A 22,473-nucleotide genomic window follows, 5' to 3' on the forward strand; every position below is an offset into this window, starting at 1 on the left:
ATTCAAACTTAAAATTACTTTAAAAACCTGCTTTATTATAAAGGCGTAGGTACGTCGTGGCGTCACTAGCCGTTGACGGAAACGACTGTTTTTTTCAAATGTTTGAACGGACCAATGAGGGAGAAGGGGACGTTAAACTCGCAGTGTTCAAGTGTCGTGGGTCCTGTTTTGGGCTCCTGAATGTTAACCTACGAGCTAGCTTAGCTGGCGAGGAAGTTCAATATGTGGATGGTTTAAAAGATTAAAACTACAACCACAGAGAACTCAATAGAATGATGGAAACATTAAGAGATGAAGATATGTCTAAACTATCCAGAACAGGTAACATAACTTAAAGGGTCAATATAGCTAGCTGGCTAACTAAGTCGTTTATTTTGTGGAGTCTCTAAGTTGATAACCTAGTCTCCTAGTAAGATAAGATATTCACTGTGCTTAGTAGACCAGATTACGACATTTACTTAGATAGCCATCTGTTAGAAGACATCAATTTAGCTAACACCATTTTCGAGAAAATCGATACCGTTATGTTTGGTAGCTAGCTAGCTGCCCTAGGTGATGTCATGCTGGATAAAGATAACACTGGAAATTCGAGTATCGCTCAATGCTATAATCTAATTTGGTCTGCTGATGCTTTTCAACGTGAAATATGCGGGTTTTGACTTAGAAACGTTAGCTACCTAGCTTCCAATGGAAATGCCACCAATATATATGAAGAAAGGTTCAACTTTATTTAGGAAATGGAGATTGGCGTAGGCTATTTGATGGCTTCTACTGCCATGACATATGCCAGGTTGACGATTGGTGAAATGTTGCAGTCACTCATTCATTGGTGCGCTAGGTGCAAAACAGCGAGGCTTTGGCGTGTTCTTGTAAACAGAACATTTGTGTTAACTAACGTTTCACGTGCTGGATGCAGAAGGTAGGACCAGAGGCTGGTTCCCTTTGCTCACCCTATCGCTACTATGACCACGAAGTTATACTGAAGTTTCAATTCTTTGGTCTCCTCATTGAAATAACATATTACTTTACATGGTACTGGGAGTAGAACTATATTATCTAAACAAACATACGAAACTATTCGTGATGTTTTTCACATATCAGATAATGCTTAAAGCATGTTAAAATGTGTAGTTAAATACAGGTTTTCTAAAAGCCTTACAAACTTAAAAACACAAAATTTTGTGCATTCCTGACTCAATCTTAAACACTGGCACAAAAAAACAGAACTGTAACAAATCAGCCTTCTCAGTTCAAGCCATGTTTAATTTCTCTGTGTTAGCTTGTGATGTTTTAAGCTTTAGAAAATGAAGACCTGACGTGTAATATTGGCAGTATGTGGTTGAGGACACATCATCATAATTCACAATAAGGAATAACAAAATGTAATATTACTTGGTGGTTTACACTATAGCACCACAGATTTATACCCAGTGGGCTTGTTAATATCGCACTGCAAAATGTGGTATGATGTGGCCCAGTATCAGTAAATAAATGATGGGGGCATTCTAAAAAGCTTAGCATAGATTGATGTTCTAAAACCCCACATTTCTCTCACACCTGACTGGTCCTACACACTGTCTCTTGTCAAAAAGATGATCTTTGTTTTAGTACATTACTGTTTTTGAACAGTAATGCTATTAAGTAGCGAATGCATGCCCATTCCTCATTGTTGTTCATTGCTCAACAAGCATATTGTTAACCATTATTCATCACCACTCATTTCTTCTTCAGTGTCATTTTTGTTTAGACTGGACTGTGATGCACTTTGTGGAACTTTTACAATTATTAATTACACTGGCAGGGCCAACTGACATGATGCATGAGCAAATTGCCTTTTAATTTACAGAACTGCGTAAGCAGAAACTTGCAGAGTATTTGGCAATGAAAGGCAGATTGAAGCCACCAAACCCCAAGTAGGTCCCTAATTTAAAACCTTTTGTGACATTTTGACGTGAAGGTGGCAAAACACTAATTATTGCATGTCATTTTTTCTTAAAGACCTTACCTCAAGGACAGTGCAGTTCTAAAGAAGAATGTAAGTGCTAGCCAGATGTCTCTGGTTGTAAGTTTATAGACTTGTTCTTTCTTGTTTTGATTCATATACAGGTAGATTGTTTGTTTGTCTGACCTTTTGATTTTATTTATTTATTTATTTTTAGTCAGGTGAAGGAAAGGAGAACCATGTCCTCCCCAGTGCTATGGGTGCAAAAAAAGATGCAAAGACTGAAAAAACATTTACGAAGAACAAAAACTTCACCACTTCAAAATTGGAGTTGAGAACCATATCCAAGGCCCCTTCTGCCATTAGCATACCTCTGCACTTCAAACCAAGTATGTCTCAGACTGCCCGCCAGTATTATGGAACACAGAATATGAATGGAACAACCTTTGCTAGAAATGCCTCTCTCAAACAGTTACCATCTAAAGTTGCTCCCCAAAAATGTGTCGGGGTTCAACAGTCTAACACTGCTAAGATTCATACACGCACCCCATTTGGGTCCTCTTCTCTCAAAGCACATGGAAATGGTGCCGAGACAAATTTCTCAAGAAAAGGAAAGGAATCTGCATTACATAACACAACATCCATATCGTTGCTCAAATGTTACACAGTAGCAAAGCAGCCATCAAATACTGTCCAAAAGAATGTTGAAGCCAAACAATTTACTAGGACACAAATCAGACTTGCACAGAATGGCACTAAGGCTAGTGTAACAAGACCAGGACAAAAGCCCAGAGTTAGTCATGGTCAGGGCAAAAGATCCAGTGGCTCTGTTCAGTTCAAGGAACCTTTGATGTGTAAATCGCAGGCAAAACCAGTCAGAACCCAACTTTTTCGGAATAAGTCTCTTTTGCAAGGGACACAATTAAATAAGCCAGGTCCTACTACGCAAGCAGCTTATAGCTCAGACAAGACAAACCCCACTCTTTCTTCAGCTTCCTCTAAAACTACAAAGGTTACCAGACCAACAACTGTGAGGGTGGCAGGTGTTAAAAATGCAGTCCCCCAGCAGCAGCGAACCACAGTTCAACTCTCCACTAATCCTACTGTCCAAGCCGCAGTGCCACACACTGCTCCACGCAACTCCAAGAGCTCCAGCCAGGCCAGGGGCACAATGCCACCAAAGACCCCCAAATCTGCATTTAATTCTGGGACTCAGGGTGTCAGGACTGTCCCCCAGGATGGCAGGAATAAACTGACAGCTGCTCAGGAGGAGAGACTGTGAGTTTATCACTATTGTGCAGAGTTTTGAACCAAGCAATAGTTTCACTTTTCTGTGTGGATTTTTATGCACATGTATTTTACCAAACAATAATGCTGCATGTAAGAACATGACATAAATCTCAACTGTCTTGAACAGGCGTAAACTCCAGGAGTGGCGAGAGGCAAAAGGCATCACGTACAAACGCCCTCCAATGCCTGTTCAGTCAGTGAGGAAAAGGACTTCCGCTCCTCCTCAGAATTACTGGACTACTATGGAACAGGAAGATGAGGTCCATGGCTTTGTTTGTGCTGTGGACCAGTCACTGAATGATTGCATCAAACTTATACAGCAGGTAACACTTTAAAACATTAAAACTTTGGCTGCAGCTGCAGAAGTCCAATGACTCATACCAAGAGTTGGCCTTAGTGTTTGCATTTATCAGGCTCAAAATAAACATCTGCACTAGCTTGGTTTTTGCCTTTTCAAACTTTTATATTGACTTATGATATTGTCACCCTGTAGAACATCTGAATTAACTGGGAGGGAATTACTAATTGTTGACACAACTTCCTCTGTGGGAAATACAGCTGCAACAGCTCTGGCTCTAGTGACACTGCTGAGCAGTGTCTCATAGGCTTTATGAACTAGGGCAAAACTAATAATGGGGTAAACCCTGTTTCACATGTTAGTTATATTTTATTAAAATAATAAGAAATAACACCAGGAAGTGTACAGTTGTGGCCAAAAGTTGAGACTGATGCAAATTTTGGTTTTCAAAAAAGTTTATTGCCTCATTTTTTTAAAGATTCTTTTAATAGATGTTTGTATGGTAAAGTGAAGTACAATTATAAGCATTTCATAAGGTTTTTTTTGTTGTTGTTGTTTACACTTTACTTTTTATTGACATCCAGTTTAAGAAAAGACAATATTTACAGTATTGACCCTTTTTTAAGACTTCTGCAATTCGCCTTGGCATGCTGGATATCAGCTTCTGGGCAAAATCTTGACTAATGGCAACCCATTCATGCCCATTCAGTGCTTGGAGTTGACCCCAGTGTGTTTTTGTTTGTCCACCCTCTTTTTGAGGATTGACCACAGGTTCTCAATTGTATTGAGATTTGCTGAGTTTCCTGGCCATGGACCCAAGATTTCAGTGTTTTGTTCACTTCGTTAGCACTTTTGCCTTGTGACGTGGTGCGCCGTCATGCTAGAAAAAGCATTGTTCAACTTCTCCCAAGAGCAAACTAGTGCTGCTCATCGAGGATGTTTTGATACCATTTCTTATTCATGGCAGTGCTCTTAGGCAAAATTAAGCAAACCCACTGCCTTGGATGAGAAGCAACCCCACACATGAATGGTCTCGGGATGCCTCACTGTTGGCATGACACAGGACTGATGGTAGCGCTCCCCATTTCTTCTCTGGACAATCATTTGTCCAGATGTCCCAAACAGGTTGAAGGGGGTTTCATTAAAGAAAATAACTTTACTCCAGTCCTCTGCAGTCCAATCCCTATACCTCCTGCAGAATGTCAGTCTGTCCTTCATGTTTTTCTTGTAGAAAAGTGGCTTCTTTGCTGCCCTTTTTGACACCAAGCCATCCTCCAAAATCCTTTGCTTCACTGTATGTGCAGATGCACTCACACCTGCGTTCTGCCATTCATGAGCAAGCTCTGCACTGGGGTGACCTGATCCTGTAGCTGCATCCTCTTTAGGAGAGGCTCCTGGTGCTTTCTTGGGCGCCCTGAAGCCTTCTTCACGGCAATTGAACCTCTCTCCTTGAAGTTCTTGATGATTCAATAAATAGTTGATTTAGGTGATATCTTACCAGCAGCAATGTCCTTGCATGTGAAGCCCTTTTGATGCAACGCAATGATGTGCAGTCATGTTTCCTTGGAGGTAACCATGGTTAACAGAGAAAACTTCATCCGCCACCACCCTTTTAAAGCAACCAGTCTGCTCTTCTAATCAGCATGACAGAGTGATATCAGCTGCCTTGTGCTCAATAACACTTTCTCCTGAGCTAACAAGATCACTGATATGATGTTAGCAGGCCATTTTTTGGCAGGGCTAGAATTTTGTGATTAAGTTAATTTTCATGGCAAGGAATGACTTTGCATTTAATTGCGATTCATCTGATCACTCTTCACAATCTAGAGTTAATGCAAATTGCCACCATAAAAACTGAAGCAGCAAACTTTGTGAAAACCAAAATTTGTGCTAGTCTCAAAACTAGTGACTAGTTTGACTGTTGTATACTGGTACTGATCCTTCCACACTTGTCATGTTGGTGGTAGTGAGTACAGATATAAAGTGATCATTCTACTGTTACACACAATCCAAAGTATCAATGACTGTGCTCCATCTGGTCTCAACAATTTAAGAGGCTTGTCCAACTTGCCCTGCAATCTAGGATGTTTGAAAGACATGACCCCAAAATGTATCCGGCCTTCAAATTACTCTTCGGGTCACACACGGTTGATATTCAGTATAAGATCACAACTTGTTGATGCTAAAGTGGTACTAAGTGGTTGCTATGTTGTTCTTGCTAGTTGGTTGCTATGCTTTTACTAGGTGGTTACTAACCGGTTGCTGTGTGTATTGAAAAATTCCCTATTTGATGATTGTAGCTACTGGTTAAAGGATAGACTGTTAACAGAAAAGGAAGCTGCATTGTAGGAAATTCTGATTATGGAGTGCCAGTTGGTATTGCTAGGTAGTTGCTATGGTCTTGCTAGGTAGTTGGTATGCTGCATCTATGCAGTGCCAATTTACTGACAACCAGTAGCAATACAAAGTACTGTTTGTTAGTGTGTATGCATGCATATGAATGTTCTGAGCATTCCACCTTTCGTTTCCTTTGAGGAAAAATCAGGAAAAAGCATTTGCTATGCAGAAAGTGGACAACAAATCAAAAAGCTCTATACAAGGCAAGGCAGGTTTATTTGTATAGCACGTTTCATGCACATTAGCCCTTCAAAGTGCTTCACAAAGTTAAATTGGACTACATTCAATTGAAATAAATTAAAGATTAAATAGATAAAACCTAAATTTAAAGAAATATGATTAATAAAAATATGAAGAATAAAAAGTGCATAAAATCAAATGAAACATATAAAGTATAGACTAAGAAGTAAAACCAAAAAAAATGGCTGTAGTGCTTAAAAGTTAAAAGTGATTTGAGGGAACAGTGTTTTCCCTGAGCTGAAAGCCAAATAAAGACTTTGTTTGTTTGTTTTTGTGTAGTGTCCTGGCTCTTCTAATATCATTTGATAGCTGGTTCCATTTAAAAACAGCATAATGGCTAAACGCGGCCTCTCTATCCCTAGTTTTTAACCTTGAGCAGGACTAACTAACTAGTTCCTAATGATCTGAGTGTTCTGAATGGCGCATAGTGCTTCATCATATCAGATAGATATGCTATCTCTACACTATTAAGCAATCCTGATTGAAATGTATCTAGCTATGTACTAAGTACTGAATCTATTTGGCTCTGACAATACAAATAATTCCAACTTTATATCACACCTTTATCTGTATGTTTACATTAATTGTGCAACCATTAAAATAATGCAATGCGTTGTCTGATGAGTTAACAGCAAAGGTTGTTACAGTCTAAGATAAATCACTATCTATGGTTAATAAAACACACCTGAAAAGCAGGATTGATGCATGGATAGTTCAAAGTCTCGGTGCTGTTATTACTCTATATTTTTAATGTCAAGATATGAAAATTATTAGAAGTAACTAGAAGCCATGTCTACTGTGTCACGGCACGGCCGCCTCCTCTGAGACGCCTCCCTGTGTGCCTCTGTGTGTCTGTGTTCGTATGCATGGCTACACCTTTCCTGTGTACCTATTCCATGTTTTATGTTACCATGTATGTATATAAAGTCCTGTTTAGCCATTGGTGTTTGTCGGTGATCGACCCCACGTAAGCTGTGTGCTTCGTTGTGCTCATTTTGTTACAAATGTTACAAATAAACCTCTGTGTGTGCAACACAGTTTGTCCCTGCATCCTGCCTCGCCTCCCTTGTCGGACCCTGTCCAACATCATCGTCACTGCTTGTTGGTCTTTTTTTATTTGCATTTATTAACAGTGATATTAACAGTGATATTTATTAACAGAAACTGCAAATCTAAAGCTGCTCATGCTGAATATGGGAAGGTTGTTTGATCAACATGAACTCACATGCCTACAGAATGAACAGAATTTGCTTGGAATAGACAATGTTCATACAAGGGTTCATGGAAGCCAGTATCTTTGGCACCTATTGTATTGTAAATGATTTTCTGTTGAAGAATAACCATGTAGGTCTTTGCCTAGTATATATTTCTTTGACTTATTTGGCCAAGCTGAAGTTCACTCAGTGAATTTCAACTGAGTTGAAAAGTTCGAGTGAGATGAAAAGTTTATAAAAGCTCTTCAAAATTCCATTTATTTTTCTCCCTGCTTGTTTACTGATTGTATCCTTTTTTATTGCACATTAAAAATGCAAGCATTTGTGTGCAAGTACATGCCCAAAGGCACTTGTATTTGAAACCCTTCCAATATTACCAAAATTATTTTGGCTTCTTGTTGTTTTTGTGTGCGTGCGTGCTTGACCCAATCATCCCTGAAGCAGAAAACTACGATTATTGCTGCAGAATGTGAAGACACAATTAAATTAAGTGCACTGGCATAACAAAAATATTCAGGTTCATTTAAACTTCAATATGGTACACTGTGTAACAACATTTTGGTAAAATAATGTAATGTACAATATAACAGTTTCTTTACACTGTTAGAACTTTTTTCTGTGTGTCTTACTTCCTCCTTTACAACAGGGCTGCCCAGTAGACCAAGTAAGAGATGTTCTGTCTCGGGTGCCAATGGCAGAGAAATTTGCCAAGTACTGGATTTGCCAAGTCAGACTAATGGAGAGAGAGGGAAACTTTGATGTCCTGCCCACATTTGAGGAAGCTGTTCGTATTGTCAGAGAGGTAAATGGTCTTTCATTTCCTTTTATGTTCTCTCTCTCTCTCTCTCTCTCTCTCTCCCCCCCTTTCTCGTGTGTGTATGTCACAAACAGCCCCTCTCACATGCACATCATTAATGTTTTAACATCTGAACCTTTAACCAACTCACTTTAGCATAAGACTTTCGGTAATAGCCCTCTACCCTTCTTCCGCTCAGAATTACAAATAAATAAAAACAGCTGTACAACATCTTGGAGCTGGGTGTACTTCACATGCTGAGCAAATTTGTAAATCAGCAGTAAACAAAGTGTTGCAATAAATATCTCTTCTTTTTTTATTTCATTGATTTATTTGCTAATAATCTTTATTAATGTTTCACAAAAGGAGGGTAAAAAAAGAATTATTGCTGTCTTGGCATTTTGGCACCTGGCTATCCCCAAGTAAGCTTGGGGATAAGGGAATGTTGATGGATCAATATGTTGACATACCACATACAACCCCAGTATTCACAAATGAACATGGCCAAAATATGAATATCTACAAGACCAACCTGACATCTATTGCAAATTTTGTCATTCAGAAGTTTAATTAGAAAAGTACAGTGTGGATGATGTAAATCCTGTGGCTTATTTTAACTTTTAGAAGATGTTATTTCCCTGTTTTAGGGAAATAATAAATAAGTGAGGGGCTCTGTTTCAGACATCTGCTGCATCTTAATGTGAATTTTTAGAGGTCATTATTGCACAAATGATCCAGTAAGGGATATTTTTCTAACTGTGTTCCAGGGAACCTTATATCTGAGTAGTCAGATAGTAGGGTGGAGACAACTAGACATCTCAGACAGATGGCAAACAGGGCAGGGCTATCTAGCAACGCAGTTTAAATCTGAGAGGAAAAACCCAACCAAGCTACAGAGAGTCGCAGAGAATGTAGTGGATATTAGTGTTCTTTTAGCCTTGATCTAGTTTAAAAGACAAAGTCTTAGTGAAATTTAAGATTTGTTGTCCAGCTGTAGTCTTTCTGATGTGTTCGAGTGTAAATACAGGCAGATGACAAGGGGTGATGGTGAGCAGAAGGAAGCCGAACATCAGTTTCTTGCAGGTGCTATTAGTTCTTTAGTGTCAGTTTGATGTGTCCCTACCCATACACACGCCCACACCCAAAGCATGAATGCAAAGAAAGTGTAATATATGAGTAGAACAATATAAGTCTCACTACCACAGTGCGTAATCGGAACACCACCACCTTGGGTGCCCAAAGGAGGGATGTGAAGTGGACAGCTGGACATCAGTGAAGAGTGAGCAATGTTTGTGTGTCAAGATCTGTAAGAACAAGTATCATGATGCATCAGACAAGAATGAATTGTTTGTTGAATGAGCCTATTGAACAGTGCCCAGGAACCCAGGCCTAAAGTCACCCCACAGTTCCCAGAACCTACATGTTCCAGCCCCAAGCAAGACATCAGAGCAGTGCCAGCTCAAGTTGCCTCCAGCCAATAAGGATACGATCTGGCAACATTTGAACTCTTTCTCCTTCTCCCGCATCTCTCACTCCTGAGGATTTCATAACCTTCTTTGCTAAGGTTGCAGCAATCCACCAATCCTATTCCTGTTCCAATCTCTCATTCTCCCACATCCAACGCTCTAGATCTATATCTGGCTCAAGTACGGCTCAGCTTGAAACACCATTTTTCAAGTCTCATGGAAGATAAACATCGAAGCTATTCTCTGTACTGGCTCCCAGATGGTGGAACAACTTCCCCTGGCTGTCCAAACAGTAGAGTTCTTTGCAGTCTTCAAATGCAGACTGAAGACACCTATTTGTGGAATGTTTAAATGACCATTGATCCTGCACCTATGTCAAGAAACTGAAACTCTAATGCTTATTGTAGGGTATTGTTTATTGCACTTATTGTTGTCCCAGATGGATCTTATGTTTTTGCACTTTTAGGCATCAGCATTGATCCCTGTATTTCAACACCTATTCTAGTTCAATAGTATCTTGAACTCTAACATACTGTACTGTCTAGGCTACATTCTACGAGTAAATGACAAAGCACTTTTGTTAAGTTGCTGTGGATGTGAGTATCTGGCAAATGCCGTAAATGTGGACAGTATCCGGCATGTGGAGCATCATGTCTGCATCTCCTTAATGACGATCACCACCACCAGCCTGGCAGCAGAGGCTTGGAACTGTGACAAGGACATCTACAAAGCTTGCCTACAATAAGATCTGTAGGGCAGTTACTGAGCAGTTCAGAAGAGCCGCAGAGAAGGAAAGAGCCAAGAAATGGGCTGCCTTCATTGCAAAACCCTTGTCAAGAAATGGCTAGGACAGAAATGTAGAGGCCAGCCCTCTTGCTCTAGAGAACAGATTTACCAGTATCTCCTACAGTAATACCTATGGTTACCTGTCAAGAGATTGTAATCTGGGCCAGTTCCAATCCTTGATTGATCTGCCAAGCCCCATTGTCATCTTTAACATCTGAGAGCCAAATTGGCAGGAGAAACAAGTCATCAGAGCTGCTAAATCTAGCTTAGCCTCTGGTCCTAGTGGAGCCCTGTACTCTGTGTACAAGAGGTGTCCCAAGCTCCTGCACCGTCTATAGAACCTAAGGGTTACCTGGATGAGCGGAGGAAAAGCATCACACTGCTAAACGTTGAAAGCAAGATATTTTTTAGTGTCATTGCCTAACAGAGTATCATCTTAAGAACAAGTACATTGACACCTTGGTACAAAACAGATGAATACCAGGCGTACCTTGGTGTGTGGAACACAGGGCTATTAACATATCTGATAAGAGAAGCATGTGAATGGAAATGAGACCCGGAATTGCTGTGGCTGGACCTCACAAATGCCTAGGGTCCATCTGTGACAAGCTGCTTGGGTATTTGATCAACTCTCGTTGGGTCACATGAGCAAGGATGTCTGGTGGGTGAAAACACCCAGTGACCCCAGGTGCTCTTAAAAGCATAATAAGATATATGTTGAAACACCATGACCTTGTTGCTAGCACCTTGCTCTACCTGCTCTACTAGGTGAGCCACAGGAACACTAAGCATAGCGACAGTCACTGAATCATATTGGGGAGTTTCTGCTTGCAAAGGCTGGAACCGAAGCCCTTCCATACACGGCCAGTGCATGAACTCACCGTAATACTTAACACATATTAAATATGAGCACTAATAAAGTGTATTACATGAGTAATATCCTCTTATATTGTCATTCATATAATGCTACTATAAGGGTTTCTAAAAATATTTTGCGATCCTGAAGTTTTGGCTTTTTGAAAGTCTGTGGGAGGTCATTTTCACTGTTATCCCATTTAAATTACCTTAAATGTGTTTAAAAAAAATGTGTGTGTGTGTGTGTATATATAATATATATATTATTATATATATATTAAAAATTGAGGTTTACCACTGGAATATTGCTTTAATGCCACAAATGTGCATAAGCATTTGGCACAGTGAGTTAAATACAAAAAAAAAGCAGCAGAAATGAACCAAAGAAAGGCAGTCAATTAGTCACATTTCTGTGTAATGTCACAATGACGTTTGTCCATGAATCAGCCCAGTGGCTTGTGCAGTCCATATAGTTGATGTCCATAAACAGCTACATTTTAAGGGGAAATTTATTAAAACAACAAATGAAATGTAATGCTTTCACATTATACCAAAGCACTGAAATCAGTCGTATGGTATTTGTTTCTTTCAAGTTCAAGAGGTTTTATCGTCATTTCAGCTATATACAAGTACACAACAAAAACAAGACAATGTTCCTCCAGGACCATGGTGCAACATAAAAACAACAGTGCAACAGACGACATGCTACACAAGTGCAAACACTTAGAGTAGATGTGTGTGGCAGTCACCTTTGGTGCCTACTCTTGGATTTTAAAAGCTCTTAATTTGTACATAGATGGCCTTGCTTTTTATTCTGTGCATCCCTAGAAATGAAGTGTTATTGAATTCATGAATAATTACTTTCTTTTACAGTCTGTGGATGAACTGCGCTCTGTGGTTTTTGAGATCCTGAAAAGAAAAGAAGCAAAAGGTAAAGAGGTTGTGAAAAGGATACCTTCAAGACATGGCTGTAGTTTCTTACTTAAAAGCTGAAATGTTAAAAAAACGTTAGCTATTCCTACCACGTTACAGCCTCAGTAACACTTCATTTCAGGCTCGTCTTCCATTCAGATAGATGAAGAAGGTGAAAAGGAGGAACATTATAATTCCCTGTGCACCCCAAAACCTGTTGCTGTGTGGATTCATGGGGAAAAGGGAGAGTCATCTGTAATAAAATATAAAATCACAGCTACACCAAGGTATATTCCTTACATTTTTACTTGATGCTTAATTAAGCCCTCCTGTTGTAGCCCTAGATTTAAAAATGATGCTACTTTCAGGGACATTTTATCAGTGTGGCATATGTTGTGCATAAGATATGCATAAACATTTAGCAAAATCCAAAAATGGCATATAAACAGAATATTTTTTCTACCTCCCTTAGATATGTTCAACAATATAGCAACATATTTCATGATGTGTGTAGTGACTTATTTCCATCATCCTATTTGGCATTTATGTTTTGGTTCAGTTGATCTTGCTAAGAGAATTATTGAACACTGATGTAAACACTTTCATATATGATATAGGGGTTAAGAACCTACTGATCCTGATTTCAGTATTAATAGTATAAATAATCTCAATCATATTAGGAGTGCATCTCCACGCATGTCTAATCCGCTGCTTGTCATTCAGTGGGAAAATCGGTCAGAAGAAGGTGAAACCGGGTCAAATCGGTGGCCACGAAATCCGTTTCTTCACTCCGGTACGCCGCTCGCTACGCATTGAGAGAACAGCGCCCCACTTCCCAGCAGCCCTACAGGAGCACGACCCCTGCGTAACATCTCTCCGAGAGCTTCTGACACAGGGAGAAAGTGAGGGCGATAGCACCCATCTGACAGAAGCAGGAGATTCTCCCTTGTATGTGTACAGAGAAAATGAGGCCCTGAAGGAGCAAGTGCATGTCAGGTTGACTTATGATGAGGCAGTAGCCTGACAACTAAACTAAACAGAACATTATCAGGGGGAGGTTATTTTTACCCAACATTGTGTCTCAAGCATCAACTTTCATAACCTTTACTGGAAGTAACTCATATTTATGTCACATAACAGAAAGGTCATGGGGATTTGTCACAACTTATCCAGTGTAACTATTATCTGGACTGTCAAATGCAAACAATGGAATAAGAAATTTTTTATTTTTTTTTTTACTTTTCATGGGAGCAGCTATTCTGATATCAGAGAACATTGATTTAGGAATGACTCCAATTCTGTACAGTGTTTTCATGTAAGTGCTTGGTACCCCAAGGTGGTCCACATTTTGCTCTGTCCCAACTCTCAGCACGCTTTCCACAAGCCCATAAGAGCACTGAACACCTAATACAAGCATACTGGGAGCTAGGTAAGACCAAAAATGTAGTCCACATTTTGGGTCCCATTGACTGCTCTGTGTGTGAAGAGCAAGGGATATTTGGACAGTAAGATAAATACATTATTTGTGGTAATTGTATTGTTTGAGAAAACCAGATGGTATTTTGTATCAGTTATTCAATAATGTTTAATAAATGCAATAAAATGAGTGATCACTTTGAGATACACCTTCCCTATAGATGTGCTTGGAGGGTACTGATCCTTTCCTGGTCAGTTTTATGTATTAGAGTGCACCGATGGTTCTTTGTACAGCCGCACCAGACAATTTTTTAAAACGGCAGGTGATGTCTGGATATCTCGTGACTATACAGTACTATGTAAAGGTCTTATGCAACCCAAGAAACATATGTTTAAGGCTGTTTAGCAGCGCAGTATATCTATTTCATTAAACAAAAAAAGTCCTAAGGTAAATTCTACATTTCTTCTTTACTTGTTTAAAATGTCTAAGTAATCCCAGTTTCAAATATATGGAGGGTTGGACCCTAGTCTGTAAATGGACAAATGTAGGTATTCATCCTATTGCAATAGGTTTGAATTTGTGATACTGAATGATATTAGGTACACCTACGTTACAGCTGTACATAATAGGCTGTCAAGGCTTTTAAAATCAATCCTATATAGCCACAAGTTAGTTGACTGTTAACTTATTGTCATGGTCCGCCAGGCACCCAGCCTAAGGTCCACACCCACACCCCTTGCACCTTCCTCATTCCCAATAACCTGAGTACAAGGCCATAGCTATGAACAGAAGTGGGGGGGGGGGGGGGGGGGTGGGATCTACCCAGGGCACAGGAAATTCACTAACTCCTGAGATGTCATTGTTAGAGGAAATAGATTTTTAAATTTATTTACAAGTAGATATCAGTACATCTGCTCTGCTCTCATTTTCACCTCTCAACTTCTCTCTATGATGTTGATGTTTATATAGGCATAACAGCGAGAAGTATATATGAAGGCTATCGGGAGTCTTTACATTAGGATGACACTGGGTTGGCTTTATTATTGTCTTCATTATCAACATTTGCTCCTTTTCTCGCTCACTCCGTCACCTGCTCTCCCTGACCTATCAGCATCCTCATGCTCTCCCTCTCTCTGAATGAACCAGATTTAACATGAAAAATATCAGTAAACAATTGGTATTTCTTATTATCAGCATATGTCACGACTGGTAATTATTATTTCAGGAAACACTCAAGAAAGGTGCTGAATGTCATTGCTACCCTTCCCATTGCTTATGACTGTGAATGAAAGGTGACTAATAAAAAACTTTTAACTTTAATCAAACACTAATGCATAACATGACATAAGCAAGTACAGCTACATGGGGCACTACACAAATATGCAATAAACACATTAAAGGTGCTACTCTCTACATGTACACATGTATCACTAAAATGATCGACATTTTACTGAGGCTTCATGTGGGATTTCTAACAAATATAACGAAATATAAAGACATTAACGTGAGCTGAATATGCCCGACATAATTGTTGGATGCTACATGAATGTGTGGCTAATTAGCTTTCCTAGAACTTAGCTTTGGTTGCTAGCTAACGTCAGTAGAGATTTGTTGATTGAGTTACATTCGCAAATTGGCCCGTTTTCACCACAATTACTAACACTTTAAAAAAAAAATACTATTTATATCTGCAACTACAGTTTCTGCGCAAAATGATGTATTGACGTTCATGTTACTTCTCCCTGCAAATCAGAGAGGTTACCTAGTCAGCAGAGGTGGGTGTTGAAATAATAAGTGTCTCAACAACAGATGAGAGCACTGATGGGTTCTAATATTGTGCAAAACTAGTGAGCAGAATTTTTTTGTTTAGTTTTTTTTTTCCCCTCGGTGTATTGGGGAGGACATTTTGAGCATATCTGGATATTGTGGTGACGTCCTTACCTGAGTATTAAATACAGATCAATAACCCATTAAAAACTGGCAGGGCCATGGCCCTCTCAGCCCCCTGATCTAAACCCCTTAGAATATCTGTGGGGTGAGTTGAAGATGAAAGTGCACAATAAAGGACCGAGGACCCTGGACAATGTGGAGAGATTCTGTATAGAGGAACGGTCTACAATTCCCTGCTCTGTGTTTTTATAGGATGCGATAGGAGAAGACTAAGTGCTGTTTTATTGGCAAATGGAGGTTGTGTGCAAGAGTGCCGACAATCCTGTGGTTTTGTAAAAATTATTTCCTGATGAGGAATTTCTTCTAAGAATAACTTACCTTCAGTTAAAGTGAGATTAAGATACTTCACTGTAAGGTAAATTTCTTATAACCCCTTTTACTAATTTTTACCAACAATTGTGGAGGAGACTGTATATTCACTTCACATTATAGGTCAATGTGATGGAGACCATCACCCTGAAAGAGAAGGTAATGTGATGTAGACCTTCCCCTCAGGAAGGTAAAACATGTTTTTGCTGCTGTGCCAGAGAGATGCTCTTTGGTATGGTAGTCAGAGCACATGTTCGAGACTGGGTGTGGTTGGTGCCCTGAGCCTTTGCTCCAATTACATTTTTCATTGTCATTCTGAGACCATATGCACAGTGAAGTCAAATTCTTAAATGCCCTTATATTAGCAAGTAGTGATTTACAAGGTTAAGCAGGCACAGAAGTGAAGTAAAATCAAAGTGCATGATCCCTTGACAATCACAATAACCAAAGAACAAGACACTAGTGTGCCTTCTGAATTAAGTGGATTATTTGTTGTGTCCTTTAACCTATTTCCAGAACCAGTAGTAGACTTTTTTTTTTCCCTCAAGCCACAACCTAATTAAAATGTTCCTGAGACTGATATAGATTAGATATTTAATGTTAGATTAGATTTGTATAGTAGATTAGATATTATCTATGTGCAAAATGTCCATATTCCAGAAAACCGCTAGTCTGAGATGATCTTGTCCATTTCTGTTAACTTAAAGGAAGACTTCAAAAAATCGTGGCTTCCTTATTAGAAACGGTACTAATAGGTTAAATTCAGTATGTATTTTTTAACTGTAAAAACAAATGTACCACAGATTAATTAGCTCTTAATGGACAAACAAAATGGTCATAGGTGAGAAATTGTATCACTTGCAACTCCTGTGCCAGTGGTGCTGCTCAGACATATTGACCACAAACTGTTTTATTCATTTTTTGCTTGTTTTTTCCCACTTTTTTATGGATGTTATTACAAATGTTATTACAGATTTTGTTCCAAGAATATTCCCATATCAGATCCTAATGATCTGAAAGTTCTGAAATAGATATGCTATTCTCAGATCATTAGGAACAACTCAGTTAGTCCTATCTAAGGTGAACACTAAGTATAGAGAGGCAGAATTTAGGCATTGAGAGCTATTATGCTGCTTTTAAATGGAAGCAACTGTCAGACAATATTAGAAGAGTACTGACACTAGATGTTTTTAAATCCAAATTAAAAATGTTCTTATTTGGCCAGGTTTTCAGCTCAGATTAAATACTGTTTCCTTCTATTTAACAGTACATTTGCTTTATACTTGTTTAGTGTGTAAAACAGCATAGAGATTAATTACTCCCAGCTAACAGTGAGTGTCATTACAGGTAATATTCCAGGCTTTGTGTCATCTCCACAGGGATGGGTGCACTAATGCTATGACAACTGATACCATTTGGGTATTCAGTAGCATGGCAACCTAAATGCTGTCCATCTAAAGCTGTTTTCAATTATGTTGATCCAAATTACTGAGTTTAACTATATACTTTGTCACATTATTGTACTAATAATAATCACGGAGATGATTGTGTCACATTTGTTAATTAGGGATTCAGTTGACCTTCATTTAAAAAGAAATAAAATGCTGCTATAAAATATAGTGCAGATCTATGCACAGAACAAAACTGACAGAGCTACTGTTCTTCCAACGTTACTTGAAAATGTATTTAGCCCCCACTCCCTTCCAAATGAAAGCCATTTCCTCAGCAAAGAATTTTTATTTATTGTTGAAAGGAAGTCTGTGGAGAATTACAGCAGAACAATCTCGACTGAACAGCTGCCTTTGTCACAGGACACAGTACAGCTGTAATGTAGATGTACCTAAAAACATCAGCACTTATGAATGTCCTCTAATAGAGTGTATGCTCAAACATGCATGCTTCCAGCTGAGCTACAAATTCACGGACACTGTATGTACCAATTCTGCTGATATTTAAACTTCTAAACTAAGGGATTTTTTAAGTAGAAGCAAAAAATGTAAGTAATCAACGTGATCAAAATGTGATCAAAGAATTACCACATAAATTCATAACGCGCAGAACAAAATAAGTCATTTTTACAAGAACCTTTTTTTTTTTTTTTTTTGTGAGTGGGTGTGTGACAAACTGATGTGAAGTTGACGAAAAGCTGACCCACATTATAGGCTATCCGGGGGTATTTAAGGCCTAACTGGGGTTGTCGCTTCGCTCTTTCATTCCATTGGCCTCTCACCTATTAGCATCTGCAGTCACGTTCTTTGGCGTTGCAGCTACGCTGTGAAAGAGTAATCAGGTCAGTCTGCCTTACTGGGTATTCATTTAGTGCATTTCGACTACTAAATAGCCTAGATTCTGCAGACGCGTTAAAGTTGATAAAGTTGATAAACAGCTGATGAATTTGCTAAAAGCCTGCACGCTGACTCCTTAAAATTGCTTTTAACAATTGTATTAACAAATTGACCGAGAAAGACAATCCTGCTGTGTCATTTACGTCGTGTGCGCGTTTGTGTGTGTGCGCGTGTGTGCGTGCAGCTCACTGAAACATGTCGGCAACATATACAGAACCGAAGCTCGGGGCTCGACTGGAAATCAGTGGTGGTAAGTGCGCCACAGTCGAGATATGGAGAGGCAGGTCCGAGACACACCAAATAGTTTTCAAACTGTTGCAGAAGACAAAGCGAAATGGTAAGGAAACCGTTAATCTATTTTTTTCCGTTTCTGTAAACGTGTCTAATATCTGTTAACTTGGAACTAATATTAAATATAGCTAAATTAAGCTTGATGTTTGACATTTGATATTCGCTAAATATATGCCAACGTTGAACTTAAATAGCTCCTCCTCCTTAACTGGTCGGTCTGCTTACCTACGTTTTAATAGAATGAAAATAATAGGAAGAAGAGCAACGCACATTGTTTATTTCCCATAATTTTAAAAGAATATGCAGGTCAGCACAGGTTTCTGTGCGTTTCTGCGATGATACCGAAGTCGCGAAAGCAGCACACATAAAGCATTAAACTCAGCGAATTCTAAACGATGACAGTACGGACAATAAATCATAAGTCATTATATGTAAGCAGGACGACCTTTCGGGACCAATTAAAATTCAGTGTTGACGAATGTCTAGCGAATATCCACCGTTATATCGATTAAATACCGCACTAAAACGTTATTGTGATTTAAGGGGCTTGCCATGTGCATGTATAATACATAACTGATGTTTTAACCTGCAGTTCTGATTTCAATGAGATTTAAATGTAACATTTTCGACGCAGTTACTGTCTATTCGAGGATGCTAGACGATAACAGCGTCTCCTTTGCGCTCTGCTTTGAACGGAGTAATGCGAAGTATTTTCCTGTCGTACAAAGGGCAAAGGACAAATCAAATAAGGAAGAGATTCAATTTCAGGTAATATAGCTGTGTCTGTATTGCTTTTTAGATATGCACATGAAAATACCTTTACTGAGGTGTAGAACGTCTGAATAAGTGAAAATGCTAATATTGCAGAGCCTCTTTGCATCTGTATAGACAGTTGAACAATAAATTCAACGGAAGAGTCTATTAGATTTATGAATACTTTCTAGTCACTAATATATTGCTCGTTCCGTCTTATAAAAGAAATGTTTTGGTTCTAAATGTACATGCCTCATTTCCCCTCCACTTCAACAGGTCCGGAAGATAAGTGGCGAACCATCCGAAATTGTTTTCGACGACATGTACCTTTTTAAGTGGGGAGGGGGGAATGACGCCTGGGGAACTCTGGTCTCTGTGGCAGAACCCAGTAAATACTTGAGTGTGTCTGGCAACCGGGTAGTCCTCAGTTCCAAACCACACAGTTGTTTCCGAATAATCCCACAGCATGACTTCCCAATATTGTGAACTAGATTAATTTTTCATCCATGTAGATGCTCTATAGATAAGGTTAACATCCCAATATTTAGACATTCTTGAAGTAAGCAGTTTTTCATTGTTCAGAGTATTAAGCTTCTCTGTATTATATACCCATTATTTTATAGGTAAAAAAAATCATACTCTGCAAATGCAACTTTGCCCTAATAACTATTATATGGCCATGCCAATGTATAAAATAAAGTTATGCATGGCCACTGGAGCCAAACCAGACTAGATGGGATACTTTGCTTTATTCATTGACTTAATCACTAAGAGCAGTATGCAGCAAAATAATGCTTCTGATGTCTTAGTTTGTTTATCATCAGCCACGGCAGGTGAATCTCTGTGAAGGCACTTTTCATATTCCTACACTGCTGTTTTCTTTTAATACAGTGTAACTCATTAGTAGACTAGCCCTTAACCAAATACTTTATTTGTATTACATAGTATACACTCATTTTACTTTGTATTACATATTTTGTCAAGCAACAGTTGTCTAACCTTGTCAATACTGATACCTTATACAATTTAAGTCATATAGCAATATTTTCTTTATTAATATAATCCATATGTACATATTCAATTATTTGTGCTATTAAATAGGTGACCTTGAGAATGACAATTTAAAGCCAGGAAGTAAATCTCTGTAGTCTTCATTGCCAGGACTGCTTCTGATGTTTTCTGCTCTCATATATTCAGTGCCCCATATTTGGTTCTTGATGTATTCAGGATGTGACTAAGCCCAGCTGTGATAGTGCCTGAGTTCATAGCAAGTCCACCAACCACACCTACTAGGGAAATGCTCTGTAGTGAACTTTCACTTGAGAAAATACAGTGGCACTCTTCATATACAGCAGGATAGTTGTATAATGGGCTCTGCAGTGTCTTTTAAAGTCTCTTGTACCATTAGTGAAGAGACCTGTGCTACTATGAGAGCTGTGTAAAACTGAACTACTGGAAAGACAATTGGAAAATAGATTTAAAGAAATAATTTAAAAATATTCAGAAGTCCATGAGTACTAAACCAGTTCACTTCAATTTATTGAAATTCCCAGAAGAGGCTTAATTTTCTCAAACTTTGATAAAAAATAAAAAAAAATTCTATGTACAATTTATGACAAGGTTTGGCAAACTGTGTGTTCTGTAATTGCAGCAGGTTGTACAGTCTAATTGACCTTTTGTTTGTCAAAGGTTGTGTTACTTCACTGAATAAATGTGTAGGCACTACTTGGAATGATGGGCTTGTCATGGGTATGGAATGTATGAAAAACTCCTGTGGTTCCTGACTTGCCATTACTAACTTAAAAAAACTTATGTTAGGGAATGTATTTTTATTACATATAAGCAAGGCAAAGAGGGTACTCTAAGATGCCTTTCTGCATTCATGTGTATAGTGAAATAAAGGTTATTTTAAATATGGCAATGAGGAATGTATTTTTGAAGTTCTTAGTTGCATGACTTGCTGATACACTGGTTAGTCTACGTGTGCTTTATAAATGCTCTTGTGAATGTACACGCACATACTCTTTTCTTGTGATTTTGTCCATTTATTTAAACAGTTGCAGTGTATTCTGTCGACTTCTTACTCCGTCCTATGAATGCTCGAGGCCGTCTTTAGCATCTCATGGCAGCACTAAAGCTGGAAACCCAGAGCACACAGAAGACTCCCTTTGCTATGAATCAGAGCTGTCTGCAGTGCAAATCACCCTCTAGCGTCCCCTCATTCATTATCTCACCCTCTCCCTGTTACTGTTTTACACGCTTTACTTGCCTCTCCTTTGCTCTAACTTGTCACGGCCAACTATTCTTGAGCCACATGTGTTTTTCTCAGTCCTTATAATCTTGCTCTCTTTCTCTCTCTCTCTCTCTCTCTCTCTCTCTCTCTCTCTCTCTCTCTCATTTGGGCCAGAATGTAGATTTATTAATGTAGGTGCTGTAATTTGGAGGAACATACACACATCAACAAATTGACAGCACATGTCAGATTATGTCACTGAGCTGTGCAACCTGTGAGAAGCAACAAGAAACAAGTATCCCTGGTTTATGTATCCCTGATTCTGTCTTGTTTCACTGATGCTGAGAAACATTTTAACATCATAGCAGTCAGTCCATAATAGTACATATTCAGTACATGTATCAAATTGTCCCAATAGTATCAAATTAAAATGTAATTAAAACTGACTTTAAAATCTGATTAACACATGACTAAATACATTACACCCCTATATTATAGATCATCTGAAGGTTGTGAAATCTGCCAGAGGGCACATGTATTCCAGCTTAGTTTAGATATTATTTTTGCACTAATAATAATAATAATCAGTTTAATTCATATAACACCTTTCACAGATTTAAGGTTGCTTTACAATGACAAAGATGGAGAGAAAAAAAGAAATTAATTGACACAACCAACACATTAATTAACAAATTTGAATAGGAAGAGAAGTTATGAGAAGTGTTGAGAAAAGAGGTGTGTTTTAAGTTGTGATTTGAAAGAGGAAAGTGAAGAGCAGAGACAAAGGGATTGAGGTAGTGTTCCATAATTTTGGGGCCATGACAGGAAAGGATTTGCCTCCTACAGAGACCAGTCTAAACTTGGGGATGGAGAGGAGATCTGCATCAGAGCACTGACGTGTACAGGCAGGGCTGGAGGAATGTAGGAGTTCAGCCAGGTAGGGAGGTGGCAGACCGTGCAGAGCTTTGAATGTAAGGAG

At 38.8% G+C, this 22,473-nt stretch overlaps 1 protein-coding gene and 1 long non-coding RNA gene across 3 annotated transcripts; both read left to right on the top strand.

The window, feature by feature from the left end:
- The first annotated feature begins 151 nt into the window (after positions 1 to 151).
- ckap2l (cytoskeleton associated protein 2-like) lies at positions 152 to 14,126 on the top strand. 2 transcript variants are annotated; one of them, XM_027023147.2, is made up of 9 exons: positions 152 to 321; positions 1,847 to 1,913; positions 1,999 to 2,035; positions 2,160 to 3,220; positions 3,360 to 3,555; positions 8,028 to 8,183; positions 12,158 to 12,215; positions 12,339 to 12,483; positions 12,920 to 14,126. In XM_027023147.2, the coding sequence occupies exons 1-9, from the start codon at positions 273 to 275 to the stop codon at positions 13,218 to 13,220; spliced, it is 2,070 nt and encodes a 689-aa protein (XP_026878948.2). In that variant the 5' UTR covers positions 152 to 272; the 3' UTR covers positions 13,221 to 14,126. The 2 variants fall into 2 exon arrangements, with proteins under 2 accessions (XP_026878948.2, XP_026878949.2); XM_027023148.2 differs by having other exon boundaries at positions 12,360 to 12,483.
- Positions 14,127 to 18,028: 3,902 nt separating this feature from the next.
- On the top strand, positions 18,029 to 21,182 carry LOC118241980. The gene is made up of 4 exons (XR_004776472.1): positions 18,029 to 18,162; positions 18,402 to 18,554; positions 19,143 to 19,276; positions 19,538 to 21,182. It is a non-coding gene; the product is annotated as an uncharacterized LOC118241980 (long non-coding RNA).
- Positions 21,183 to 22,473: the final 1,291 nt, after the last annotated feature.

The sequence above is a fragment of the Electrophorus electricus genome, chromosome 9 (genome assembly GCF_013358815.1).
Source record: "Electrophorus electricus isolate fEleEle1 chromosome 9, fEleEle1.pri, whole genome shotgun sequence".
Taxonomy (NCBI): Eukaryota; Metazoa; Chordata; class Actinopteri; order Gymnotiformes; family Gymnotidae; genus Electrophorus; species Electrophorus electricus.